The sequence below is a fragment of the Chiloscyllium punctatum genome, chromosome 18 (genome assembly GCF_047496795.1).
Source record: "Chiloscyllium punctatum isolate Juve2018m chromosome 18, sChiPun1.3, whole genome shotgun sequence".
Lineage (NCBI taxonomy): Eukaryota > Metazoa > Chordata > Chondrichthyes > Orectolobiformes > Hemiscylliidae > Chiloscyllium > Chiloscyllium punctatum.
In genome coordinates this window covers 92,465,917-92,491,411 of record NC_092756.1, presented here as the reverse complement: position 1 = coordinate 92,491,411, position 25,495 = coordinate 92,465,917, and the positions used below count along the sequence as shown (strand labels likewise).

The 25,495-nt window shown below is 46.2% G+C and overlaps 1 protein-coding gene across 1 annotated transcript in view; it reads right to left on the bottom strand.

Moving 5' to 3' along the window:
- The window catches only part of LOC140489333 (putative uncharacterized protein C19orf81), a 31,182-nt gene extending 7,472 nt beyond the window's left edge, over positions 1-23,710 (bottom strand). Inside the window, exon 1 of the mRNA XM_072588771.1 lies at positions 23,646-23,710. Within this exon, the coding sequence (XP_072444872.1) occupies positions 23,646-23,710 (65 nt within the window). The remainder of the gene's footprint in view (positions 1-23,645) is intronic.
- Positions 23,711-25,495: the final 1,785 nt, after the last annotated feature.

Sequence of the window (25,495 nt, the reverse complement as noted above, 5' to 3'; positions counted from 1 at the left end):
GATGTTTAACAAACTTCAGCACTCTAGCAGGAGTTTCTCTGTATCCAGTCTCTTTAGGGAGGTATCTGTACACTAATTGGAGTCTCTCAGCATCCTGTCTCTCAGGGAGATCTCTGTCACACTGACTGGCGTCTCTCAGTGCCCCCTCTCTCAGGGAGCTCTCTGTCACACTGACTGGCGTCTCTCAGTGCCCCCTCTCTCATGGAGATCTCTGTCACACTGACTGGTGTCTCTCTGTCCCCTGTCTCTCAGGGAGATCTCTGTCACACTGACAGGTGTCTCTCAGTGCCCTCCCTCTCTCAGGGAGATCTTTGTATACAGATTGGTGTCTCTCAGTCCCCTCTCTCCCAAGAGATATCTGCATACTGAATGGTATCTCTCAGATACCCTCTCTCAGGCAGATATCTATATACTGATTGGTGACTCTCAGTTCCCCCTCGCTCAGGAGATAACTGAATGCTCACTGGTGTTTCTCAGTTACCCCTCTCTCAGGGAGGTATCTGTATACTGACCAGTGTCTTTCAGTTAGCCCTCTCTCAGGGAGACATCTGTTCCCTGACTGGTGTCTCTCATGATTTGGAGATGCCGGTGTTGGACTGGGGTGTATAAAGTTAAAAATCACACAACACTAGGTTATAGATCTGATCTCTGATCTAAACTCTGGTTTCCAGCATCTGCAGTCCTCACTTTTGCCTAGTTAATTTTAACCTTACTGCGAATCCTCTTGCAAGGATGCCTGCCTTGAAGAGGTTCTCCACCCTGGAGGTTTCCTGTCTCTATTCCTGATGAAGGGCTTTTGCCCGAAACGTCGATTTTCCTGCTCCTCAGATGCTGCCTGACCTGTTGTGCTTTGCCAGCACCACTCTGATGTAAACTCTGGTTTCCAGCATCTACAGTCCTCACTTTTGCCTAACATTAGGTTATAGTCCAACAGGTTTATTTGGAAGCACTAGCTTTCGGAATGCTGCTCCTTCATCAGATGGTTGAAGGAGCAATGCTCTGAAAACTCATGCTTCTAAATAAACCTGTTGGACTATAACCTGGTGTTGTGTGATTTTTTTTACTTGGTATCTCTCAGGGCACTCTCTCTCAGGGGGATATCTGTACACTGATTGGTGTCTCTCAGTCCCTTCTCTCTCAGAGAGATATCTGCGCACTGACTGGTGTCTCTCAGTCTGCTCACTCTCAGGGACATAACTGAACATTGACTGGGGTTGCAACACACTCCAAATTCTACCTAGACTTGTCTAAAGCATTGCTTTTCATTTACGACTCTGCTGCTGGAGGGATTAGACACAGCAAGTGGGAGACATTAGATTGCAACATGAAGCACATCTGTGTGAACATTCCTCTGTACCTACGCTGACTTAAAGATGGTAGACCGGCCGGTTTTGGTGGCATTGATGGTCTCACTGAGGAGATTGAAATGCATTCTGGATGTTTCCCCTGGGTCGATACTCTGGGCGTTATCTGGGAAGGACACAAATCAGTTTCATAATGGTGTTTGTGAAATTAAACTGAAGGACCGGTTTTATGTGCATCTGTATGTGCGTGCATGTATACAAATCAGCATGTATCTATACATGTGTCTGAGCATACATGCAAATGTGAGCATGAGAGACTGTGTATACATGTCAGCATGTGTATACAAGTAAAGGTGCATGTGCGTACACAAGAAGAATGTACAAACATGAGCATGTGAACATCTGTGATCATGTGTGTGTGCTGCGTACATGTGAGTGTGTGAATGTGCAGAGACACAAAAATATGAGTGAGTGCTTGTGTACACACATGTAGACACATGAACATGTGCCTGAGTATGTTTTGATGTGCACATGTGTGCGTATTTCTCTTTGTGCATGTGTATGTGCTTGTGTGGATGTGCCCAGTGTGTGTGCTTGTATGCATATGTGAATTTGTGTGCACATGCCTTGCTAATCTTTCAACCAAATACCTCAAGTAAGGATAATTTGGTCATTATTGCTTTGCTGTTTGTGGCAGCTTACTGTGCACAGCTTGACTGCCAGCTCTCCCACATCACAACAGATACCACACTTCCAAATGTTTCCATTGGCTGTAATGTATTTTGGAACATCCGGCGAATGTGAGAGGTGCCATACAAATGCAACTTATTTCCATTTTACTGTGTGACTGTACTGTCCGGGGAAGGAAGAGGATCAGGAAGTCGGGGGCAGGAGTCAGACAGGAAACGGGCATGGAAGAGCAGGCCATGTGAGTTTTGAATCGGCAGGTAGTTAATGCTAGCACTAATGCTTCTCAGGCTTGAACTTACCGGGATTTTTGGGAGGATCCATTTTAGTTGTACGGCCTTTAGCTTTCAAAAACAAATTACAAACAATTGGAAATCTCTCCACTGTCGGGATGTGGCTGGGCACAGACAGAGGCCCTTGCTCTTTGGAAGGTTATCAACGACAATGGAGGACAACAAAATTATTTCCTAATCCCATCTAATAGCTCCCCAAACACCATTCTCCACTGCCACCCAAACCCCCTTGTGATGTCAATGGAGAGTTTGAGCCCCACTGTGATCCAACACTCCCATTGTGAGGTGGGAGGGGGGAACCCTACACATAGACAACCTCCCCACCGCTCAAACACACCTTCTTTGCACTCTCCATCAATTCCTAATCCTGCAGGCAGTCAGAAATACCTTCACACTCAGCCTCAGATGCCAAGCTCCAGGCACCAACACAGACTATCTGAGGTTAACCAGCGAAAGGGATGATACATTCTGAATAACACCTCCAACAATGCCTGAATAAAGAACATCGCGAGGAACATATGGAAAGAGAGTGTGAGAACCTACGTGTCTAGTTGTACCAGCTCTCAGACTGTGTTACTCGGTATGTAACACCTTCCAGCCTGTGTTACTCTGTATGTAACACCCTCCAGCCTGTGGTACTCTGTATGTAACACCCTCCAGCCTGTGGTACTCTGTATGTAACACCCTCCAGCCTGTGTTACTCTGTATGTAACACCCTCCAGCCTGTGTTACTCCGTGTACAACACCCTCCAGCCTGTGTTACTCTGCATGTAACACCCTCCAGCCTGTGTTACTCTGCATGTAACACCCTCCAGCCTGTGTTACTCTGCATGTAACACCCTCCAGCCTGTGCTACTGCATGTGCAACACCCTCCATGCTGTATTACTGTGTGTGTAACAACCTCCAGCCTGTGTTACCGTGTGTAATACCCTCCGGCGTGTGTTACTGGGTGTGTAACACTCTCCAGCCTGTGTTACTCCATGTACAACACCCTCCAGTCTGTGTTACTCCACATGTAACACCCTCCAGCCTGTGTTAATCTGTACGTAACACCCTTCGGCCTGTGTTACTCCATGTACAACACCCTCCAGCCTGTGTTACTCTGTGTGTAACACCCTCCAGTCTGTGTTATTCTGTATGTAACCCCCTCCAGCATGTGTTAATCTGTATGTAACACCCTCCAGCCTGTGTTAATGTGTGTGTAACACCCTCCACACTGTGTTACTCTGTGTGTAACACCCTCCAGCCTGTGTTACCGTGTGTAACACCCTCCAGCCTGTGTTACTGTGGGTGTAACACCCTCCATGCTGTGCTACTGTGTGTGTAACAACCTCCAGCCTGTGTTACCGTGTGTAACACCCTCCAGCCTGTGTTACTGTGTGTGTAACACCCTCCAGCCTGTGCTACACTGTGTAACACCCTCCAGCCTGTGTTACTCTGTATGTAACACCTTCCAGCCTGTGCTACTCTGTATGTAACACCTTCCAGCCTGTGCTACTCGGTATGTAACACACTCCAGCCTGTGTTAATCAGTATGTAACACCCTCCAGCCTGTGTTACTGTCTAAGTAACACCCTCCAGCCTGTGTTACACCGTGTACAACACCCTCCAGCCTGTGTTAATCTGTATGTAACACCCTCCAGCCTGTGTTAATCTGTATGTAGCACCCTCCAGCCTGTGTTAATCTGTATGTAACACCCTCCAGCCTGTGTTAATCTGTGTGTAACATCCCCCAGGCTGTGTTACTCCATGTGTAACACCACCCAGCCTGTGTTACTGTCTAAGTATCACCCTCCAGCATGTGTTACTCCGTGTACAACACCCTCCAGCCTGCGTTACTCTGTATGTAACACCCTCCAGCCTGTGTTAATCTGTATGTAACACCCTCCAGTCTGTGTTACTGCATGTGCAACACCCTCCATGCTGTATTACTGTGTGTGTAACACTCTCCAGCCTGTGTTACCGTGTGTAATACCCTCCGGCGTGTGTTACTGTGTGTGTAACACTCTCCAGCCTGTGTTACTCTGTATGTAACACCCTCCAGCCTGTGTTACTCGGTATGTAACACCTTCCAGTCTGTGTTACTCCACGTGTAACACCCTCCAGTCTGTGTTAATCTGTATGTAACACCCTCCAGCCTGTGTTACCATGTGTAACACCCTCCACACTGTGTTACTCTGTGTGTAACACCCTCCAGCCTGTGTTACCGTGTGTGTGTAACACCCTCCAGCCTGTGTTACACTGTGTAACACCCTCCAGCCTGTGTTAATCTGTATGTAACACCCTCCAGCCTGTGTTACTCTGTCTGCAACACCTTCCAGCCTGTGCTACTCTGTATGTAACACACTCCAGCCTGTGTTATCCATGTGTAACACCCTCCAGCCTGTGTTAATCTGTATGTAACACCATCCAGCCTGTGTTAATCTGTGTGTAACACCCCCCAGGCTGTGTTACTCCATGTGTAACACCACCCAGCCTGTGTTACTCCGTGTACAACACCCTCCTGTCTGAGTTACTCTGTATGTAACACCCTCCAGCCTGTGTTAATCTGTATGTATCACCCTCCAGTCTGTGTTACGCCATGTAAAACACACTTCAGCCTGTGTTACTCCATGTACTACACCCTCCAGCCTGTGTTACTGTATGTAACACACTCCAGCCTGTGTTACTCTGTGTGTACCCCCCCCTCAGCCTGTGTTACTCTGTGTGTGTACCACCCTCCATCCTGTGCTACTCGGTATGTAACACCCTCGAGCCTGTGTCACACCATGTGTAACACGCCCCAGCCTGTGTTACTGTCTGAGTAACACCCTCCAGCCTCTGTTACTGTGTGTGTAACACCTTCCGGCCTGTGTTACCATGTGTAGCACCCTCCATGCTGTGTTACTGTGTGTGTAACACCCTCCATGCTGTGTTACCGTGTGTAACACCCTCCAGCCTGTGTTACTCTGTTTGTAACATCCTCCAGCCTGTGTTACTCCATGTACAACATTCTCCAGCCTGTGTTACGCTGTATGTAATACCCTCTAGACTGTTTTATTCTGTGTTGCACTACCCTCCAGCCTGTGTTACTGTGTGTGTAATACTCTCCAGCCTGTGTTAATCTGTGTGTGTACCACTCTCCAGCCTGTGTTACTGTGTGTGTAATACCTTCTGGGCTGTGTTACTCTGTATCTAACACCCTCCAGCCTATGTTACTGTGTGTCTAACACCCCCCAGCCTGTGTTACTCTGTGTGTAACACCCTCCAGCCTGTGTTACCATGTGTAATACCCTCCAGACTGTGTTACCATGTGTAATACCCTCCAGCCTGTGTTACCCTGTGTGTAACACCCTCGAGCCTGTTTTACTGTGTGTAACACCCTCCAGACTGTGGTACTCTGTGTGTAACACCCTTTAGCCTGTGTTACTCTGTGTGTAATATCCTCCAGCCTGTGATACAGTATTTGTAACACCCTCCAGCCTATGTTACTCTGTGTGTGTAAAACCATCCAGCCTGTGTTACTCTGTATGTAATATCTTCCCGCCTGTGTTACCGTGTATAATACCTGTGTGTGTAATAGCCTCCAGCCTGTGTTACTCTGCATGTAACACCCTCCAGCCTGTGTTACTGTGTATAATACCTGTGTGTGTAACAGCCTCCAGCCTGTGTTACTGTGTGTAACACCCTCCAGCCTGTGTTACTCTGCATGTAACACCCTCCAGCCTGTGTTACTGTGTATAATACCTGTGTGTGTAACAGCCTCCAGCCTGTGTTACTCTGTGTGTAACACCCTCCAGACTGTTTTATTCTGTGTGTGCACTACCCTCCAGCCTGTGTTAATGTGTATGTAATACCCTCCAGCCTGTGTTACTCTGTGTGTGTAACACCCTCCAGCCTTTGTTACTGTGTGTGTAACACCCTCCAGCCTGTGTTACCGTGTGTAATACCCTCCGGACTGTGTTACCATGAGTAATACGCTCCAGCCTGTGTTACTGTGTGTAACACCCTCCAGCCTGTGTTACGCTGTGTGTAACACTCTCCAGCCTATGTTACTCTGTGTGTAATATCCTCCAGTCTGTGCTACTGTGTGTAACACCCTCTAAACCGTGTTACGCTGTGTGTAACACCCTCCAGCCTACTTTACTCTGTGTATAACACCCTCCAGCCTGTGTTACGCTGTGTGTAACACCCTTTAGCCTGTGTTGCTCTGTGTGTAACACTCTCCAGCCTGTGTTACTCTGGGTGTAACACTCTCCAGCCTGTGTTACTCTGTGTGTAACACCCTTTAGCCTGTGTTACTCTGTGTGTAATATCCTCCAGCATGTGATACTGTATGTGTAACACCCTCCAGCCTGTGTTACTGTGTGTGTAAAACCATCCAGCCTGTGTTACTCTGTATGTAACATCCTCCAGCCAGTGTTACTCTGTGTGTAACAGATTGCAGCCTGTGTTACTGTCTGTAATACCCTCTAGCCTGTGTTACTCTGTATGTAACACCCACCAGCCTGTGTTACTCTGTGTGTAACACCCTCCAGCCAGTGTTACTCTGTGTGTAACAGTTTGCAGCCTGTCATAGTCTGTGTGTAACACTTTCCAGCCTGTGTTACTGTGATAATACCCTCCAGTCTGTAGCCTACTCCTGTTTCACAGGCTCATCTGTTTGCCTGCCTCATTTACTTGGCCGTGTGTCACACCTTTATGGTATTGAACAGAAAAAGAAAGACTCGCATTGATCCCCTTCCAACTCCATTTAAGTTAGACCCCTCCCCCTCTCACTACATCTCCCTCATAGGCTTTGCATGTAAAATGATCAATTTACGAGAAACACAGATGATTTACTGATGGTGGTTAACAGATAGAAAAAAAATCACGGTGATTTGGTGATGGAAATAAAATGTTCAGTTGCGTGTAAAAGCACTTATGGATATTATAAAAAAGACTTACACTGACATGGCACTTTCATACAGTACAGGACACCCCAAAATCCTTTAGAGTCAATGAGGTACCCTTTGAACAGTCTCAATAAAGTAGACATAGTTCCACTTTCTCATTGAAGAAAGATGATTGGTGGTGCTCTAACCTGAGGGTCACCACACTTCAGGCAAGGGAAGAGATTGAGAAGATGGTTACCTCAGAACCTGCACTGTTGGTATCACGCTCTATCACAGATTAGGCATCCAGCCAACCTAGCTAACAAATCCCCGTGTCTTAAATCCTACTTGTATTGCTCACATATGTAGAAACTGTAGCTTTACAAATGACCACCAGAGGGTAGCAAATGCCCAGCCTGCTCAGGTCATCCTGTAACTTCAGTCTGGGGACTGAACCCTGGGCAAGAAGTGAGGAAGCAGCAGAGAAAATGACGGATCAATCCCACAGCGATCCACCCAGCGGCCTGTGCCGAGGAGGCGCAAGGCAGCCCAGAACTCCAGGAAAAGAGGTCTCACTCGGAAACACCCTTCCTGTGTGTTCTCAGGTCTAGCTGGACACATTCCTAGAGGCTAGATGACGTGGAGAGGGAATGGAACAGTAGTCATGTCACTGGACTAATAACCCAGAATCGCAGACAAATGTTCTGGGGATATGGGTTCGAATAACAATAGGGTAGATGGTGAAACATAAATTCAATGAAAATCTGCATCTATTGTAATATGAATTCATCTGGTTTGCTAATGCCCTTTAGAGAGAAAACAAAATCTGCCATCATTACCCAGTCTAATTTACATATGACTCTAGATCCACAGCAAGAAGATTTTAAGATATGGAGCATAAGTAGGCCACTCAGCCCATCAAGTTTGCTCCACTATTCCATGAGGTCATGGCTGATCTGAGAATCCTCAACTCCACTTTCCTGTCTTTTCTCCATATTGATTAAAAATATGTTTATCTTAGTCACAGAGTCATACAATATAGACAAAGGCCCTTCGGCCCACTCAGTACTGTGTACAGTTCTGGTCAGCCTGCTACAGGAAAGATATTATTAAATTAGAGAGGGGTCAGAAAAGACTTACCAGGATGTTGCTGGGATTGGAGGGTTTGAGTTATAAAGACAGGCTGGATAGGCAGGGACTTTTTTCACTGCAATGTAGGAGGTTGAGGGGTGACCTTATAGAAGTTTATAAAATCATGAAGGGAATAGCTAAAGTGAACAACAAAGATGTTTTTCCCTAGGACGGGTGAGTTCAAAACAAGGGGGCATACCTTTAAGGTGACAGGAGAAAGATTTAAAAGAGCAACTTTTTAAGACAGAGGGTGGTTTGTATGTCGAATAAACTGCCAGAAGGAAATGGTAGATGCAGGTACAGTTACAATACTTAAAGTTCATTTGGACATGTACAGTTAAGGTTTAGAGGGATATGGGCCAAAAGCAGGGAAATGGGACTGGTTTTGTTTGGGAAACTTGGTCAGCATAAACAAGTTGGACCGAAGAGCCTGTCTCTGTGCTGTATGGCTCTGTGACTCTATACTAATCCCATTTATCTGCCATAGCCAACTGTGCCCTGGCATCTTACATGGTCATCCAGATGCTTCTTAAATATTATGAGAGCACCTGTTTCCACCACCCTCTCAGGCAACACATTCCATATTTCTACCACTCTGAGTGAAATTTCTTTCCTCTGTGAACATATGCCTTCTGGTCTTATCTGTATCTCTCATAATTTAGTATAGCTTAATCAGATTCCTCCCTTGGCCTCCTCTGCTCCACGGAAACCAAATCCAGCCTATTCTGTCACTCCTCCTAACTGACACTTTCAATTCCAGGCAACACCCTGGTGAATGTCCTTTGCACCCTCTCCAGACTTGAATACATTCAACGACCTAGCATCGACAGACCTCTCCAGTAAAGACCTGCACAGATTCACTGCCCTCGGAAAGAAAATATTCCTCCTCATGTCTGTTTTATTCTAAGATCATGCCCTCTTATCCTAGACTCTCCCACAAGAGAAAAGCACCTCCCCACATTAACACTGTATTTTCAAGTCCCCTAAGAATTCTCCAGGCCCTACAACCTCCCCATCTCGATAACATCCTCCAACCCAAACCTCTCCCTCACTCAGTAACATCCCCCATCCCAAACCTCTTCCTAACTCTGTAACATCCTCCAGCCCAAACCTCTCCCTCACTAACATCCTCCATCCCAAACCTCTCCCTCACTCTGTAACATCCTCCAACCCAAACCTCTCCCTCACTCTAACATCCTCCGGCCTAAATCTCTCCCTCACTCTCTAACATCCTCCAATCCAAACCTCTCCCTCACTCTGTGACATCCTCCATCCCAAACCTCTCCCTAACTCTGTAACACCCTCCATCCCAAACCTCTCCCCCACTCTGTAACATCCCCCATCCCAAACCTCTTCCTAACTCTGTAACATCCTCCAGCCCAAACCTCTCCCTCACTAACATCCTCCATCCCAAACCTCTCCCTCACTCTAACATCCTCCAGCCTAAATCTCTCCCTCACTCTCTAACATCCTCCAATCCAAACCTCTCCCTCACTCTGTAACATCCTCCATCCCAAACCTCTCCCTCACTCTGTAACATCCTCCATCCCAAACCTCTCCCTAACTCTGTAACACCCTCCATCCCAAACCTCTCTCCCACTCTGTAACATCCTCCATCCCAAACCTCTTCCTAACTCTGTAACATCCTCCATCCCAAACCTCTCCCTCACTCTGTAACATCCTCCATCCCAAACCTCTCCCTAACTCTGTAACATCCTCCATCCCAAACCTCTCCCTAACTCTGTAACATCCTCCAACCCAAACCTCTCCCTCACTCTGTAACATCCTCCATCCCAAACCTCTCCCTCACTCTGTAACATCCTCCAACCCAAACCTCTCCCTAACTCTAACATCCTCCAACCCAAACCTCTCCCTAACTCTGTAACATCCTCCAGCCCCTAACCCTCTCACTTTGGGACTTCCTCCAGTCCTTACAAATCATTGTTTCTCTGTAGCCTTCTTTCATTTGTACACCCCCTGTTATATCTGTAACCTTCTCCAGTCCCTACACACTTTCCTATCCATATAAACATCCTCTATCCCCTACATGCTTCCCTATCTCTATAACCTCCTCCAGCCCTTACAGCCCTTCATATGTCTGTAACCACCTCCTGGCCCTACACCCCTCCCTATCTCTGTAACCTACTCCAGCTCCTACACGTCTCCCTACTTCTGGAACCTCCTCCAGCTCATACACCCCTCCTTACCTCTGTAACCTCCTCCAGATCCTACATCCCTATCTCTGTAACCTCCACCAATCCCTGCATCCTACCCTATCTCTGTAACTTCCTCCAGCCCCTACATCCTTCCCTATCTCTGTAACCCCCTCCAGCCTGTACATCCCTCCCTATCTCTGTAATCCCCTCCAGCCCGTACATTCCTCCCTATCTCTGTAACCCCCTCCAGCCCGTACATCCCTCCCTATCTCTGTAACTTCCTCCAGCCCCTACATCCTTCCCTATCTCTGTAACCTTCTCCAGCCCCTACATCCCTCCCTAACACATAACTTCGTCCAGCCCCTAAACCTCTGGGACCTCAGCAGTTTTGTAAATGTCGGTCAAATGTGAAACAAAAAAGTGACATTGTTATTGCTGTTCCTGGGAAAGGGCTCTGAGTGCTCACTGACGGGTATCTAGACAAGTTTCAGTGGTACTGAGAGGGGTTTCAAAAACCACCACAATTTAGCATGATGAGAGGAATACAATAAAATGTAGAGAATTCTCATTGAAATAAGACACAAACATAAATATTACATTCACCCTATGCACACTCATCTACCATTCACACCCATGTGCATCTACCCATCACTCACCCACACAGATACCCCCATCCACAAACACACACACACACCCACATACTCAGCTATGTACAAAAACAGCCTTGTTAACAGTTAATGTTTTGAGGGCTGAAGTGGATGAAGGTTCCATGATGATTGGAGGCGAAAGGGGCAGATAGGGAGATAAGGTCAATCTCCTCTGCCCTGGATAGAGGCTATCCTTACCCCCTAAACAGCATTCCCTCGGTGGGTTCCAAACCTGACAACTCCTGGTTAGGTCAGTGCTTAAAATAACATGTGGACTTGTCGAAATACAAACTGGTCATTAAAACTGAGCGTCTCTCTGTCTTTTGAATGGTAGCCTGTCCCTGTGTGAATTCAAGCAAGCTAAAAACAGTGAACTGATGCATTGTCAGATGATCTTAACCTTTCCTGTGTATTAGTCAGGTTAAAGTTGAGCTGATTTCTTTCCTGACCATTTACTGTATAAACTCATCAAGCTACATTCAGAAGTGAAAGGACAGCAGTAATGAGTTTTGTTGAAGACCTTCTCAATATCCTTTTTATTCCGATTAGAATTCCCATTATTCTTTCAGACGAGTGCTGCTGTAGATAATGAATCACACACACACAGAGCCACTGGCTCTGGTCACTGATTAGCTTCACCATCACCCTGACTGCCTGTGGATTCAGCACCTCACACTTCAACCCAGCCTCTCCATCAGCTCGGTCTGCCTGCCTCCCTCTGACTTACACATACACTCATCCGCACACACTCATTTACACCTTCAAACATGCTCACATCTATACACACTAAAACACATTGACTGACACATTCGCAGCAACACAGATATGTACACCTAAACACACAATGCACAGACTCCTCCACATACATATAACTAACACATACACACTTACATATACACACTCATTACCACATTATGTTCACATTAATACATGCAAAACCTCATTCATAGTTTATTACACATTAACACATAAACATACACCCCGATTCATAAAGATCTAGACACACTCACCAAGACCTACATACACTTCTGTTTACACATCTACACACACACTCCCACCTACACATCCACATGCAGGTGCACACTTACACCCACTCACTCAAACCTACAGCTACTCCTATCAACACACACTCAGAACTATCCATTTACACAGCACCTTTGCACAGCACATCTATACACGTTCAATGACACCTTCACCTACAAACACAGCTATCACAACTTACACATATACTGTACTTAACTGCACACAATGAAAGGCACAGACTCACACTCAGTAGCACTCACAAGGAGAGTGATTCCAGAGATTCCCAGCTCCAGGAATTCACTTCCAGCATCTGGCCTTTGTGCAGGAAGAGCTTTAATGACCTCCCAAGAGCTTCAAGACTGAATGAAGCTTCTCGTTCCTCCAACACTCCTGTCCTATCTCTGGCCAGGAATCTCAGAGTACATAGTGGTTAATCTCCTCCACTTTTAGAATCACAGAATCCCGACAGTACAGAAACAGTCCATTCGGCCCATCGAGTCCACACCGATTGCCCAAGAGCATCCCATCCAGACCCACCCCCAATTCCCATAATCCCACATCCATCATAGACAACCCATCCAACTTGCACATCTCTGGACACTATGGGCAATTACCTATGGCTAATCCACCTAACCTGCACATGTTTGGACTGTGGGAGAAAACCAGAGCATCCAGAGGAAACCCATGCAGACACAGGAATGACATGCAAACTCTACATAATCGAGGCTGGATTCACACCTGGGTCCTTGGTGCTGTGAAGCAACAGTGCTAACCACTGAGCCACCAAGCACTGCTCATCAAGAAGGAGAATAATCTTGGTGACACTATTTCTGAAAACTCTCGTTGATTCTCTTCTCAGAATTTTGTTTCTTGATTATTTAAAGTATCAGTGAAGAAGGGAGGATGGGGTTGGAAGGATCAGGTCAGGTGTTTAAAAACTCCAAAATGACATACAAAGTTGGACAAGTCAAGTCTTCCTCACTGCTCCTAAAAACTGTTACCTCTTCATCACCCGCTGTGCCACCCAGTGCCAGGCTGTTTGGGGCCACTCTTGGTACAAACATACCCTTGCTTCTCATATTGCTCACCCTTTGCACCATCAGCATTACATTTCTGTTAGGACACCATTACACACTCATCAACTTAACACCTGAGATTCACATCCTCTGGCACACACTGTCCACCCTCCTCCATGTGCCTTCTCCGTCCTCTCCACTCACATCCAAAAAAACACCTCAAACCCCTTTCCCTCCCCGCTCTCCCACCATCCACCAGCCCTCAGTATATCAATGGCACAGTAGCAAGCTCAGCGCCAAGTCAGAGGGTTGAGAGTTCAAATCCCACCCGAGACCAAATTATAAAATCCAGGCAGTATTGCGGGAAATTGCACTGTTTGAACTGCTGACTTTCACCTATAACATTAAGTATTTTAAAGGGAGACGTTGATGGATTCCTGATAAGCAAGGGGTTAAAGGTCATGGGAAGTGGATAGGCGAGAATGGTGAGTGATTGGGTCAGCCACGATCTTAGTGAATGGCCGAGCGGGCTCTTGGAGGTTGAATGGCCTACTCCTCTCTAAGTCTGCCCTCAGATAATTGAAAAGTATCCCATTAGTTCAAATAAGACAGAAACTGTTTCCTACTTGTTTCTTTTTAATTTTGCTCTTTCCTTGTTGGAAGTTTGCTGCCCTTGAACTGTGTCTTGCTCAGCCATCCCAGAGGCCAGTTAAGAGTCCACCACACTGCTGTGGATTGGAGTCACCTGTAGGCTAGACCAGGTAAAAACAATGACTGCAGATGCTGGAAACCAGATTCTGGATTAGTGGTGCTGGAAGAGCACAGCAGTTCAGGCAGCACCCAAGAAGCTCCTTGGATGCTGCCTGAACTGCTGTGCTCTTCCAGCACCACTAATCCAGAATGTAGGCTAGACCAGGTAAGGATGGCCATTTCCTTTCCTAAAGGACATTAATGAACTCTGATAGGTTTTTATGACGATTGACAGTGTTACGTAGAGCTAATTTCTTATTCAATTCAAATTTCACTAACAGCCAAGGGATTTGAACCTCTGTCCACAGAACATTAGTCTGAGGTTCTGGAGTACTGGTCCAGTCTCTTTACTACTAAGTCACCACTATCTAGAGTGTATTAGACATATTGTTTTTATTCTGCAAATGAAAGACACATGGACTTTGCCACATGGTGCAACTGTTTGTAGAAATCTTACCATTTATGCATTACTTCCATTGTTTCCTACGTTATTTTTATGTTAAATTATTTCGCAAATGCTAATTCTTGAAGCCAAACAATCATTTCCTTACTTGCTGAAATTAAGGTGACGCTACACTTTTAAGCCAAAAGTAAATCTTCCTCTGCGTTGTCCCCATCAAACACTCCCAGGACAATAAGATCACAGCTGATCTGATTTTAACCTCAACTCTCCACTCCTGAAGAGCCCAGTTACTGTGTCATTGAGGATCTATCTACCGGTGTCTTTAAAATACTTAAAGATCCTGCAATTATTGCCCTTTGAGGAAGGGAGTTCCAAAAAACTCACAACCATCTGAGAGACAAACCTGTTTTTATTAGGTGTCCCCTTATTTTTAAACAGTGACCTCTGGTTCTCGATTCTCCCTTAAGAAGAAACATGTTTCAACATCAGCCAGTCAAGTTCCCTCAGGCTCTAATAAGTTTAAATTCAGTAACCTCTGGCTTTTCTAAACTTTAGAGAATACAGGCGTAGCCAGTATAGCCTTTTCTCATAAGGCAACTGCTCATTCCAGGTATTAGTCCAGTAAACCTTCTCTGAACTGCTTCCACTTTAGGTCTAGGACCTTTCTTCAGAATCCTGACAACTTACTGATGTTGGTTGAGACCTCAACATTGTTGAGGGTACCCACCAAGATTCCATGGGATGTTTTATAGCCTCCTGAGAGGATTGGCTGTGCCTCTGTTTATTATTCCTCAAGAAAGATGCCATCTCTGCCTGGAAATATCTTTTCACTTAAACAAACTTCACAAACCACTGGAACTGGAGACCAGCTCTGAGTGGGAATGCATCTCCAAGAGTGCCACATTCCATAGGTACTGCAAGGTCCCCGTCAAAGCCACTCACTATACTGACTTGGAAATATATTGTTGTTGCTTCAGTGTTGTTGGGTCAAAATTTTGAAACCCCCCTCCCAACCAGCACTGTGCGCGTCCCTACATTCTCAAGGACTGCAGCGGTTCAAGAAGGCAGCTCATCACCTCCTTCTCAAAGACAACTAAGGCTAGGCATTGCCAGTGCACCCGCATCCCCTGAATAAATAAACAAAATTAAGATAATCAAATCTTGGGATGGGAATAAAATCCACAATTTTCAGCTTCAGGAGCAACAATTCAGAGGGTCAGTGCGGTTGGGCCGAAGGGCCTGTTTCCACATTGTACGGAATCTAATCTAAAAACAAACACAATTCCATTGTATCAACCTGACAAAACCAGCACAAAATAAGCATACTGTTTTCAGAATCAGTTCTCCTTTACCTTCTGTTAAATGAATTTAACAGCTTTAATTTCAGATTCCATGGGGAAAAAAAACGCATTAAATTTTAAGCCAGTTGTACAGAAATATTTCTTACAGCTGAATCTCTGTACTCTATTAAACTGCTTGCAGGCTCTTTAAACCACAGACCATAATTACTGTCCAAGGTTTCTGCTTTAGCTCTCATTATTCCTTCCTCACTGATTGCCTCATTTTTTTCACTCTTTCATAGAATGTGGGTATTGTTGGCTGGGCCAGCATTTATTGCCTGTCCTTAGTTGCTCTTGAGAAACAGTGGTGAGCTGCCTTCTTCATCCACTCCATCCTTATGGGGAAGCAGTGCTTCCAAATAAACCTGTTGGACTATAACTTGGCGTTGTGTGATTTTAACTTTGTCCATCCAGTCCAACATCGGTTCCTCCAAATCATTATATTTCCAATAAGGATGGTATGTGGATCGAAAGGGAACTTGCAGGTTGCGGTGTTCCCATGCATCTGCTGCCCTTGCCCTTCTTGGTGGTAGTGGTCATATATTTGGAAGGTGCCATCAACGGAGCCTCGATGCGTTGCTGCAATGCATCTTGTAGATGATACAGACTGATAAGATTATGTGTCAGTTGTGGAGGCAGTGATTATTATAGGTTTAGATGGTATGCCAATTGAGTGCACTGCTTTGTCCTGATGGTATCAAGCTTCTCAGGTGCTGTTGGAACTGCACGCGTCCAAGCAACTGGGGAGAATTCCATCACACACTCCTGACTTATGCCTTGTAGATGGTGGACAGGCTTTAGCCAGTCAGGAAATGAGTTACTTTCCCGAGAATTCCGAGCCTTTGAGTATTAGGGCTTTTGCCTGAAACGTCAATTTTACTGCTCCTCAGATGCTGCCTGAACTGCTGTGCTCTTCCAGCACCACTAATCCAGAATCTGGTTTCCAGCATCTGCAGTCATTGTTTTTACCTATTTATATAGCCTGTCTAGCTAAGTTCCTAGTCAGCAGCAACACCCAGGATGCCAATAATGCATATGTAAGTGATGATAATGCTGTCGGGTATCAAAGGCGTGATGGTTTGATTCGCTTTTGTTGGAGATGGTCATTACCAGGAAGGAATGTGGTGCGAATGTCATTCCTAATCTCTCAAGCAAAGCTGGAATATTGCCCAGATCTGACCACATGTAGGCATGGGCTGTTTCAGTAGCTGCATCAGGCTGAGCTATTATTCGACAGCCAGTCCCTTCTTCCGTTGTATTTCCTCTTCATTCAATCCTGCACATTGTAGGGGCTGAGCACAGTCAGACTCTGGCTGTCTAAAATTTGGGATCGTGGTACTGTCTGATCCTCGGTGACTAAAATAGTTAGAATTGTCGTCCCCAAAATCAAACATCATTCCTCTCTGAGCTAGAATCTGTTTAACTGTATATTTCTCATGTATAGGCTCTTTCTTGACTCCCTATCCCCAAATTCCTCTTCCTCCATTCATCATTATTAACCCCTGACTGTCTCTTGCTAGACCCCTCGAGGTTATTAATGAAATGAAAGCAGTAATTACCTTAACGGATGAAACATGGGTAACAAAGCCCCAGGCTCAGTGTGTGGTACAGCCTCTTCAGGATTGATAATCTTTTACTTATTTTTTTTCAACAAGATTTACTCACAGTCAGAAAACAACAGAATCAAATTAACTGGAATCAGATTTTGCTTTTTCTTTCTGGCTGTGTCTAAGGCACCTGACCCTTTGCTGGGGAGTTCATTTTCCAAAACAACGTGTGGCTGTTCTTTCTTCAACATATTCGATATACCTTCTAATCAGATATTATTACACACCTCTGGAGCAAGTGGGACTTAAACCTCTGAGGAAGGGACACTACCAATGCCCTCTCAACACATTCTAGCTTGGGCTCCTCAATTCTACAAAGAAACTCAGGCTAGTCTTCTAGGTTACCATGAAATAATATTTATTAATACAGCGTTCATGAACGGTCTAGCTGCAGAGCAGTGTCTTCCAAGCTCTGAAGAGTCCAACTGAATCACAGAATCCCCACAGAGCGGAAGCCGGCCATTCGGCCCGTCAAGTTCACACCGCCCTTCGAACAGCATCCCATCCAGGTCCACTCCCATACCCTATCCCTGTAACTCCACAGTTCCCATGGCTAATACGCAGAGCCTGCACATTTGGATTAGATTAGATTCTCTACAGTATGGAAACAGGCCTTTTGGCCCAACAAGTCCACACCAACCCTCCGAACAGTAACCCACCCAGCCCCATTCCCTTACCCTATATTTACCCTTGAGTACTGCACCTAACACTATGGGTAATTTAGCATGGCCATTTCACCTAACCTGCACATCTTTGGATTGTGGGAGGAAACTGGAGCACCCGGAGAAAATCCACGCAGACACAGGGAGAATGTGCAAACTCCACACAGACAGTCACCTGAGGCAGGAATCGAACCCGGGTCCCTGGTACTGTGAGACAGCAGTGCTAACCACAGCCTGTTAGTAGCTGAATACTAACACTTGACAATTAAAATCACCAGACCATAGATCACATCATGCCTCAGAATCCCAGCTACGTATTCATTAAAACCCAATCTCTACACTTCTCACCCCTGCATCAGAAGGTTGTGGGTTAAAATGCCATTCCAGAGGCCTGAGTATGGAGATCTAGACATGTCAATGTCAAGGGTGCACCACTGTGAGGTGCCACTGAACTGGATGAAACAACAACCCAAGTCTAGAGCTGCCTCCTTCGGTGGTTGCAGAAGATTGCCAGTTCACTCAGGTCTGATTATTTTCATCTTGCTGTTTGCGGGAGCTTGTTGTGCATAAATTGGTGACCACAGTTCCTGTAGGACAACATAACTGCATTTCAAAAGGACTTCAATGTCTGGAAAATTGCTTTGGGAGAAACTGAAGCCAAGAAATGGGCTGTACACAGACAAGTCATTTCTAGGTATGGCAATGGATTATATTCATTTTGATTACAGCTGCCAGGCGTTGAGCTGGGTGAAAGGTACCCAGTAGAAGTCAACACTGAACGTTAATCTAGTTTACAGTGTGGCAAAGTCCTCTGATCTTTCAAGGAGTCAGGAGGCAACTTCTGATTAGATTCCATTTTGTGAAAGTGAGGAATTGGCAGATGGGACAACCTTATTTACAATCATTCCCTCACAACCCTTTGCTCTTCAAGAGCTTTGAATGTTTAACAACTATCGCAATGTCCTTGTACTGAAGTTACGAGATCTGACTAGTTTGGTGCTCAATCTGAATGATTAATGTATTAATTAAATCCTTTCATTTTCAGCAACCCCCCTCCCCCCCCCAGGTTATGTGTCTCTATGAGCCAGGCATTTATCTGATGGTGGCTCTGACGATCGGATTGTGAAATGTGTCTGACGGGGACTTGTTGAAAGTTTTACCGGTGTAGCTAGACAGTGGTATTTCAAGCCAAAAGGGCTCGTAATTAATGAACAGATACATTACAAGATGAAAATGAGAAGAATTTGTATTTGTATAGTGCCCTTCAAAATAGTTTAAATGTTCCAAAATGCTTTCCACTCAAGAAGGCACATCGTTGTAATGTTGTAACGCAGGAATACAGCAGCCAAATCTATACATAGCAAGTTCCCACAAGCTGCAGTGCCATAATGGCGGGATCATCTGTTTTAATGATGTTGTTTTGATGGATGAGGTTTAGACAGGACATTTGGGAGAAGCCCCCTGCCACTTGGAGCCACAGGGGATGGAATGTGGGCTATTTTGTGGGCGACTTTGTCCTGGATTGTATCGAGTTTCTTCAGTGTTGTTGGAGTTGCAGCCAGCCAGGCAAGTGGGGAGTATTCCATCACACTCCTGACTTGTGTCTTGTAGATGGTGGACAGATTGAGGAGACAGGAGATGAACTATTCGCTGCAGTTTCCTAGCCTCTAACTTGGTCTTGTCGCCATGATATTTATACGTCTTACCCAATTCAGTTTCTGGTAAATGGTAACACCCGCTTCCCCCCCACCCCCCATCCCAGGCTATTAATGGATGCAGGGATTTGTTGACAATTATACCATTGAATATCAAAGGGAGGTAGTTGAACCCTCTCACTTGTTGACAGTCATTGTCTGACTGTTGATACGTATAGGACACTGAACAGACCCAGAAGACCCAGTGCAGCTCAAGTGACAGGTTGTCTATGTCGATTTCACATCTGAAATCAATGCCAAGGTGATACACAGGAACTATATTCACAGTGCTTTAAAATGTTTGCTCCATGCTGCAGGTCAGACTTCCAGCTCTTTCGTCAGTTTGGTTACTTTTCTCTGATGTCAGACCCAGGCTTAATCAGTCAAGCACAGTCAACGAGAATTGTAAACAAGACTCAGAAAATCAAAAGCGACAAGCTGGGCAATGCCTTTCACTAATCCCTGATCATTCTGACAACTTTTAATCAAGCCTGCATCACCCTTTTATACAGAAACAAAGAGCAGAAATGGACCATTTGGCTGTTCGAGCCTGCTCCACCATTCCACTATGAACATGGCCGACCCTCTACATTTGTCCCTTGTGCCAGTTTTCTCCCCAAACTTCTTGAGATCTTTAAAATCTGTTTTGTTTGAATGCATCAGTGACCTGGCTTCTGTAGTAAAGAATTCCACAGCTTCACTACCATTTGAGTGAAGATGTATTTGCTCATCTCAGTCTGAAATGGCTGACCCCACATCACAAATTTGATGACAGAATATAATGACCATATTTAGTATTATTGTCCAATAAAATATGGGAAGCTGATGGCATTGCAGTATTGTCACTGGCTTGGTAATACAGGCTAATATTCAGAGCACATTGGTTTGAATCCCACCACGGCTGTCAGTGACATTTGAATTTAATAAAAAACCAGTCTAATTGTGACAATGTAACCACTGTCAAAAAGAGTGGCGCTGGAAAAGCATAGCAGGTCAGGCAGCATCCAAGGAGCAGGAGAGTCGATGTTAAGAGCGTAAGCCCTTCGTCAGGAATGGGGGCGGGGGGAAGCCGATTGATAAATAGGATGGGGATGGGAGTGGGGATGGGGGTGGAGTTGGGGGGCATGTTGCTGAGAAGGCAATAGGTAGAAGCAGGTGGCGGGTGATGGTGATAGGTTGGAACAGAGGATGCAGTGGATAGGTGGGAAGGAAAATGGACAGGTGGGGCAGTTCAAGAGTGCGGTGCCGAGTTGGAGGGTTGGATCTGGAATGCGGTGGGGGGAGGAGAGATGAGGAAATTGGTGAAATCGATGTTGATGCCATGTGGTAGGAGGGTACCAAGGCAGAAGGTGAAGTGATCTTCCTTCCAGGCGTCGGATGGCTAGGATTCCGCAGTGGAGGAGGCCGAGGACTTGTGTGGCCTGAGCGGAGTGAGAGGGAGAGTTGAAGTAGTCGGCCAAAGGCAGTGGGGTTGTTAGGTGCGTGTGTCCCAGAAATGTTTTCTGAAACGTACCGCAAGTTGGTGTCCTGTCTCCCCAATGTAGAGAGCAAAACACACAGTAGATGAGATGTTTGGATGTGCAGGAAAATCTCTGCTGGATGTGGAAGGATCCTTTGGGACCTCGAACGGAGGTGAGGGGGGAGATGTGGCGCAGGTTTTACATCTCTTGTTGTGGCATGGAAAGGTGCTGGGAGTGGAGGCTGGGTTGGTGAGGGGTGGGGGAGGGGTGTGTGGACCTAACGAAGGAGTCGCAGAGGGAATGGCCTCTGCGGAATGCTGATAGGGGTGAGAAGGGAAATACATGTATCTAAGTTTGCTCACTGAGCTGAAAGGTTCGTTTGCCCTGTAAAAACACCAACCCATATTCCCAATTCCTTCGTCTCCACCGCATCTGCTCCCAGGAGGACCAGTTCCAATACCTTACAACACAGATAGCCTCCTTCTTCAAAGACCGTAAATTCCCCCCAGACGTGATCGACGATGCTCTCCACCGCATCTCCTCCACTTCCCGCTCCTCCGCCCTTGAGCCCTGCCCCTCCAATCGCCACCAGGACAGAACCCCACTGGTCCTCGCCTTCCACCCCACCAACCTCCATAAACATCGTATCATCCGTCGTCATTTCTGCCACCTCCAAACGGACCCCACCACCAGGGATATATTTCCCTCCCCTCCCCTATCAGCATTCCGAAAAGACCACTCCCTCCATGACTCCCTCGTCAGGTCCACACCCCCCATCATCCCAACCTCCACTCCCGGCACCTTCCCCTGCAACCGCAAGAAATGCAAAACTTGCGCCCACACCTCCCCCCTTACTTCCCTCCAAGGCCCCAAGGGATCCTTCCATATCCGCCACAAATTCACCTGCACCTCCACACACATCATTTACTGCATCCGCTGCACCCGATGTGGCCTCCTCTATATTGGGGAGACAGGCCACCTACTTGCGGAACGTTTCAGAAAACACCTCTGGGACACCTGCACCAACCAACCCAACCACCCCGTGGCTCAACACTTCAACTCCCCCTCCCACTCCACCAAGGACATGCAGGTCCTTGGACTCCTCCATCACCAGACCACAGCAACACGACGGCTGAAGGAAGAGCGCCTCATCTTCCGCCTAGGAACCCTCCAACCACAAGTGATGAACTCAGATTTCTCCAGTTTCCTCATTTCCCCTCCCCCCACCTTGTCTCAGTCCCAACCATCGAACTCAGCACCACCTTCCTAACCTGCAATCTTCTTCCTGACCTCTTCGCCCCCACCCCCACTCCGGCCTATCACCCTCACCTTTACCTCCTTCCACCTATCGCATTTCCAACGCCCCTCCCCCAAGTCCCTCCTCCCTACCTTTTATCTTAGCTTGCTTGGCACACCTTCCTCATTCCTGAAACGTCAATTCTCCTGCTCCTTGGATGCTGCCTGACCTGCTGCGCTTTTCCAGCAACACATTTTCAGCTCTGATCTCCAGCATCTGCAGTCCTCACTTTCTCCCAAAACATCAAACCTGCTTTCTCTCCATAGGTGCTGCCAAACCTCCTGACCTCCTCCAGTAATTTCTGTTTTTGTTTCTGACTTTCCAGTATCTGCAGTTCTTTAGTGCTGTTTTTTGGTTTACTATTTTTCTTTAAATAGGATATGCGTGCTGTTGGTCAGGCCAGCATTTATTCTTTTGTTCTGATGAAAGATCTTAAAGAGGTTTATAAAAGCATAATGGGCATTTGGCTGCTTTGCAAAGCTGATAGTGTGGATGCACTTCCGACGTCAGCTGAGGTTACCATGAAGGATCCTGCTCCTCAACCTCTCTCCCCTTACCTAAGGTGAGGTGGCCCTTAAGTTAAATCACCAGCAGTTGTGTGTGTGTCTCTCTCTAATGAGAGAGCAGCTCTATGGTCTAGTAAGATTATGGTGACTTCAGATAATGTGAATAGCAAGGGTCTTTTCTCTAGTGTGGGTGAGCTCAAAACAGGAGGGCATATTTCTAAAGTAAGAGGAGAAAGATTTTTAAAGAAGGACATGAGGGGCAACTTTTTTTACACAGAGTGCTTCATGAGTGGAATGAACGTCCAGAGGAAGTGGTGGACGCAGGTACAGTTGCAATGTTTAAAGACATTTGGATAAGTACATGAATAGGAAAGTTTGGAGGGATATGGGCCAAAACACAGGCAGATGGGACTAGTTTAGTTTGGGAACATGGTTGGATGAGTTTGACCGAAAGGTCTGACTCTATAAAGGACTCCTATTAACTCTGCTTTCTCTCCACAGATGCTGCCAAACCTGCTGAGTTTCTCCAGCAATTTCGTGTTTTTTTTTGTTTTATTGGAGGCTCCACACTTGATCTTATAAATAACCACGTGGCAGTGGATTGTGGCACTGTAAGAGTTAGCAGTACAGGAATGGAACGAGTCTGTAAAATGGATGGCACAATATAAAATAAAGCAAGAGAATGCCAACAGAGAAGATGAGATGGTTAGTCACCGAGCTCTACTGACACTGAAATTCATCTTAGAAGCAGTAACGTTATAATATTAATTAAGTTCATTCATTTTTAATCCACTTGCTGATTTAAATACTCCAACCTGTAGTCGTTAGGAGTCAAAGCACGTCCCGACCGTTTATGAAGAATTTCGTTTCTCGCCGCCATTGCCCACGTCCTTCACCAAAATGGCGGCCCCATCACGATCGTCCTTCACCAAAATGGCGGCCCCATCACGATCGTTCTTCACCAACATGGCGGCTCCATCGATTTCCACCCAACCCCATTCCCTTCATCAAAATGGCGCCGCCATAACCGCTGTCCCTCACCAAGATAGCGGCTCCATCGCCCTTTCCTTCCCCAAAATGGCGCCACCATCGCCCATGCCCTTCACCAAGATGGCGGCGCGGTATCGCGCTCTTTCTCAACGGTTGCAGGTGATCCAGCCGTTCGTCGTGTTAGGTCAGCAACGCGTTTCCTTTTAAATCCGTACACTTCTCTGAGCTGCTTTTGATTGGTCGAAAAAGTATTTTTAAATATAAAAAGACTGCACTTTTCTCGTACCAGGAAGTGACTCGGCTTGACAACGTGGAGGTGTTCAGGTTGAGGGCGGTGGTGGAGAAGGAGGACTCTGTCTGACTGGGGCATGGCTGGGGTAGTGTTTCTTGTCTCTGATTGACATAACCTTCTGGTGCCCACCTGGGCAGGGCCAGTCTCCTCCTGTAAGGCAGTGAGCTCTCTGGGGGGGTTGGCATGTGCCTCTGCCACTTGCACTCCAGTTGGTGACCCACCAGGGACTCTCCCAATGACTTGAAGACAGGATTTCCAAGCACCCTGTACTACACTTGGTCCACATTGGCTATAGTCACCCGTGCAGTGTTTGGTGGCCTGTACAAATCACAAGATGTTGTAACAGAAGGAGGCTATTCAGCGAGGTCGTAGTGATCTGCTGATCACAAAGTCTACTTTCCTGCCTTTTCTGCATAATCCTTGGTTCCTTTTCTGATTAAACATTTGTTTATCTCAGCCTTTAATAACCCAGCCTCAACAGATCATAGAATCGTGCAGCATGGAAACAGGCCCTACAATCCAACTCATCCATGCTGACCAGATATCCTAAATTAATCTCATCCTATTTACCAGCATTTGGTCCATGTCTCTCTAAACTCTTCCTATTCATGTACCCATCCAGATGCCTTTTAAATGTTGTAATTGTACCAGCCTCCACCATTTCCTATGGCAGCTCATTCCATACATGCACCATCCTCTGCATGAAAATATTGCCCCTTCGATCCCTTTTAATCTTTCCCCTCTCACCTTAAACCTATCCACTGTAGTTTTGGACTCCTCTACCTGAGGAAAACACCTTGGTTACTCATCCTATCCTTACCATCATGATTTAATAAACCTCTATAACGTCAGCCCTCAGCCTCTGATGCTCCAGGGAAAACAGCCCCAAACTATTCAGCCTCTCTCGTTGACTCATACCCTCCAATCCTGGCAACATCCTTGTAAATGTTTTCTGAACCTTTTCAAGTTTCACAACGTCTTTCCTATAGCTCCCTGTGGTAATGGATTCCGCAGATTCACCACCTTCTAGAAGAAGAAATTCCCCCTCATCTCTGTTTTAAATGAGCAACCCCTTATTCTGAGATTTAGCCCTCTTGTCCTCGTTTCTATTACAAGGGAAAACAACCTTTCCACATGTACCCTGTCATGTCCCATAGACTCTTCTTTGTTTCAGTGTTGACCAGTCAGGAGCCCGAAGTCCTGTCCACTGTCCAGTTAGGATGGCAGGTGGGTTGCTAAACCTGGAGAACCAATAGAAAGGTCTCTAATAAACAGTTATGGAGTCATTTCCAGCACTGAAGAATGCCATTCAGCTCATCAAATACATGTTAACACTTATTAGAGAAATCCAGTCAGCCTTATTCTCCCCCTCTATCCTCGTAA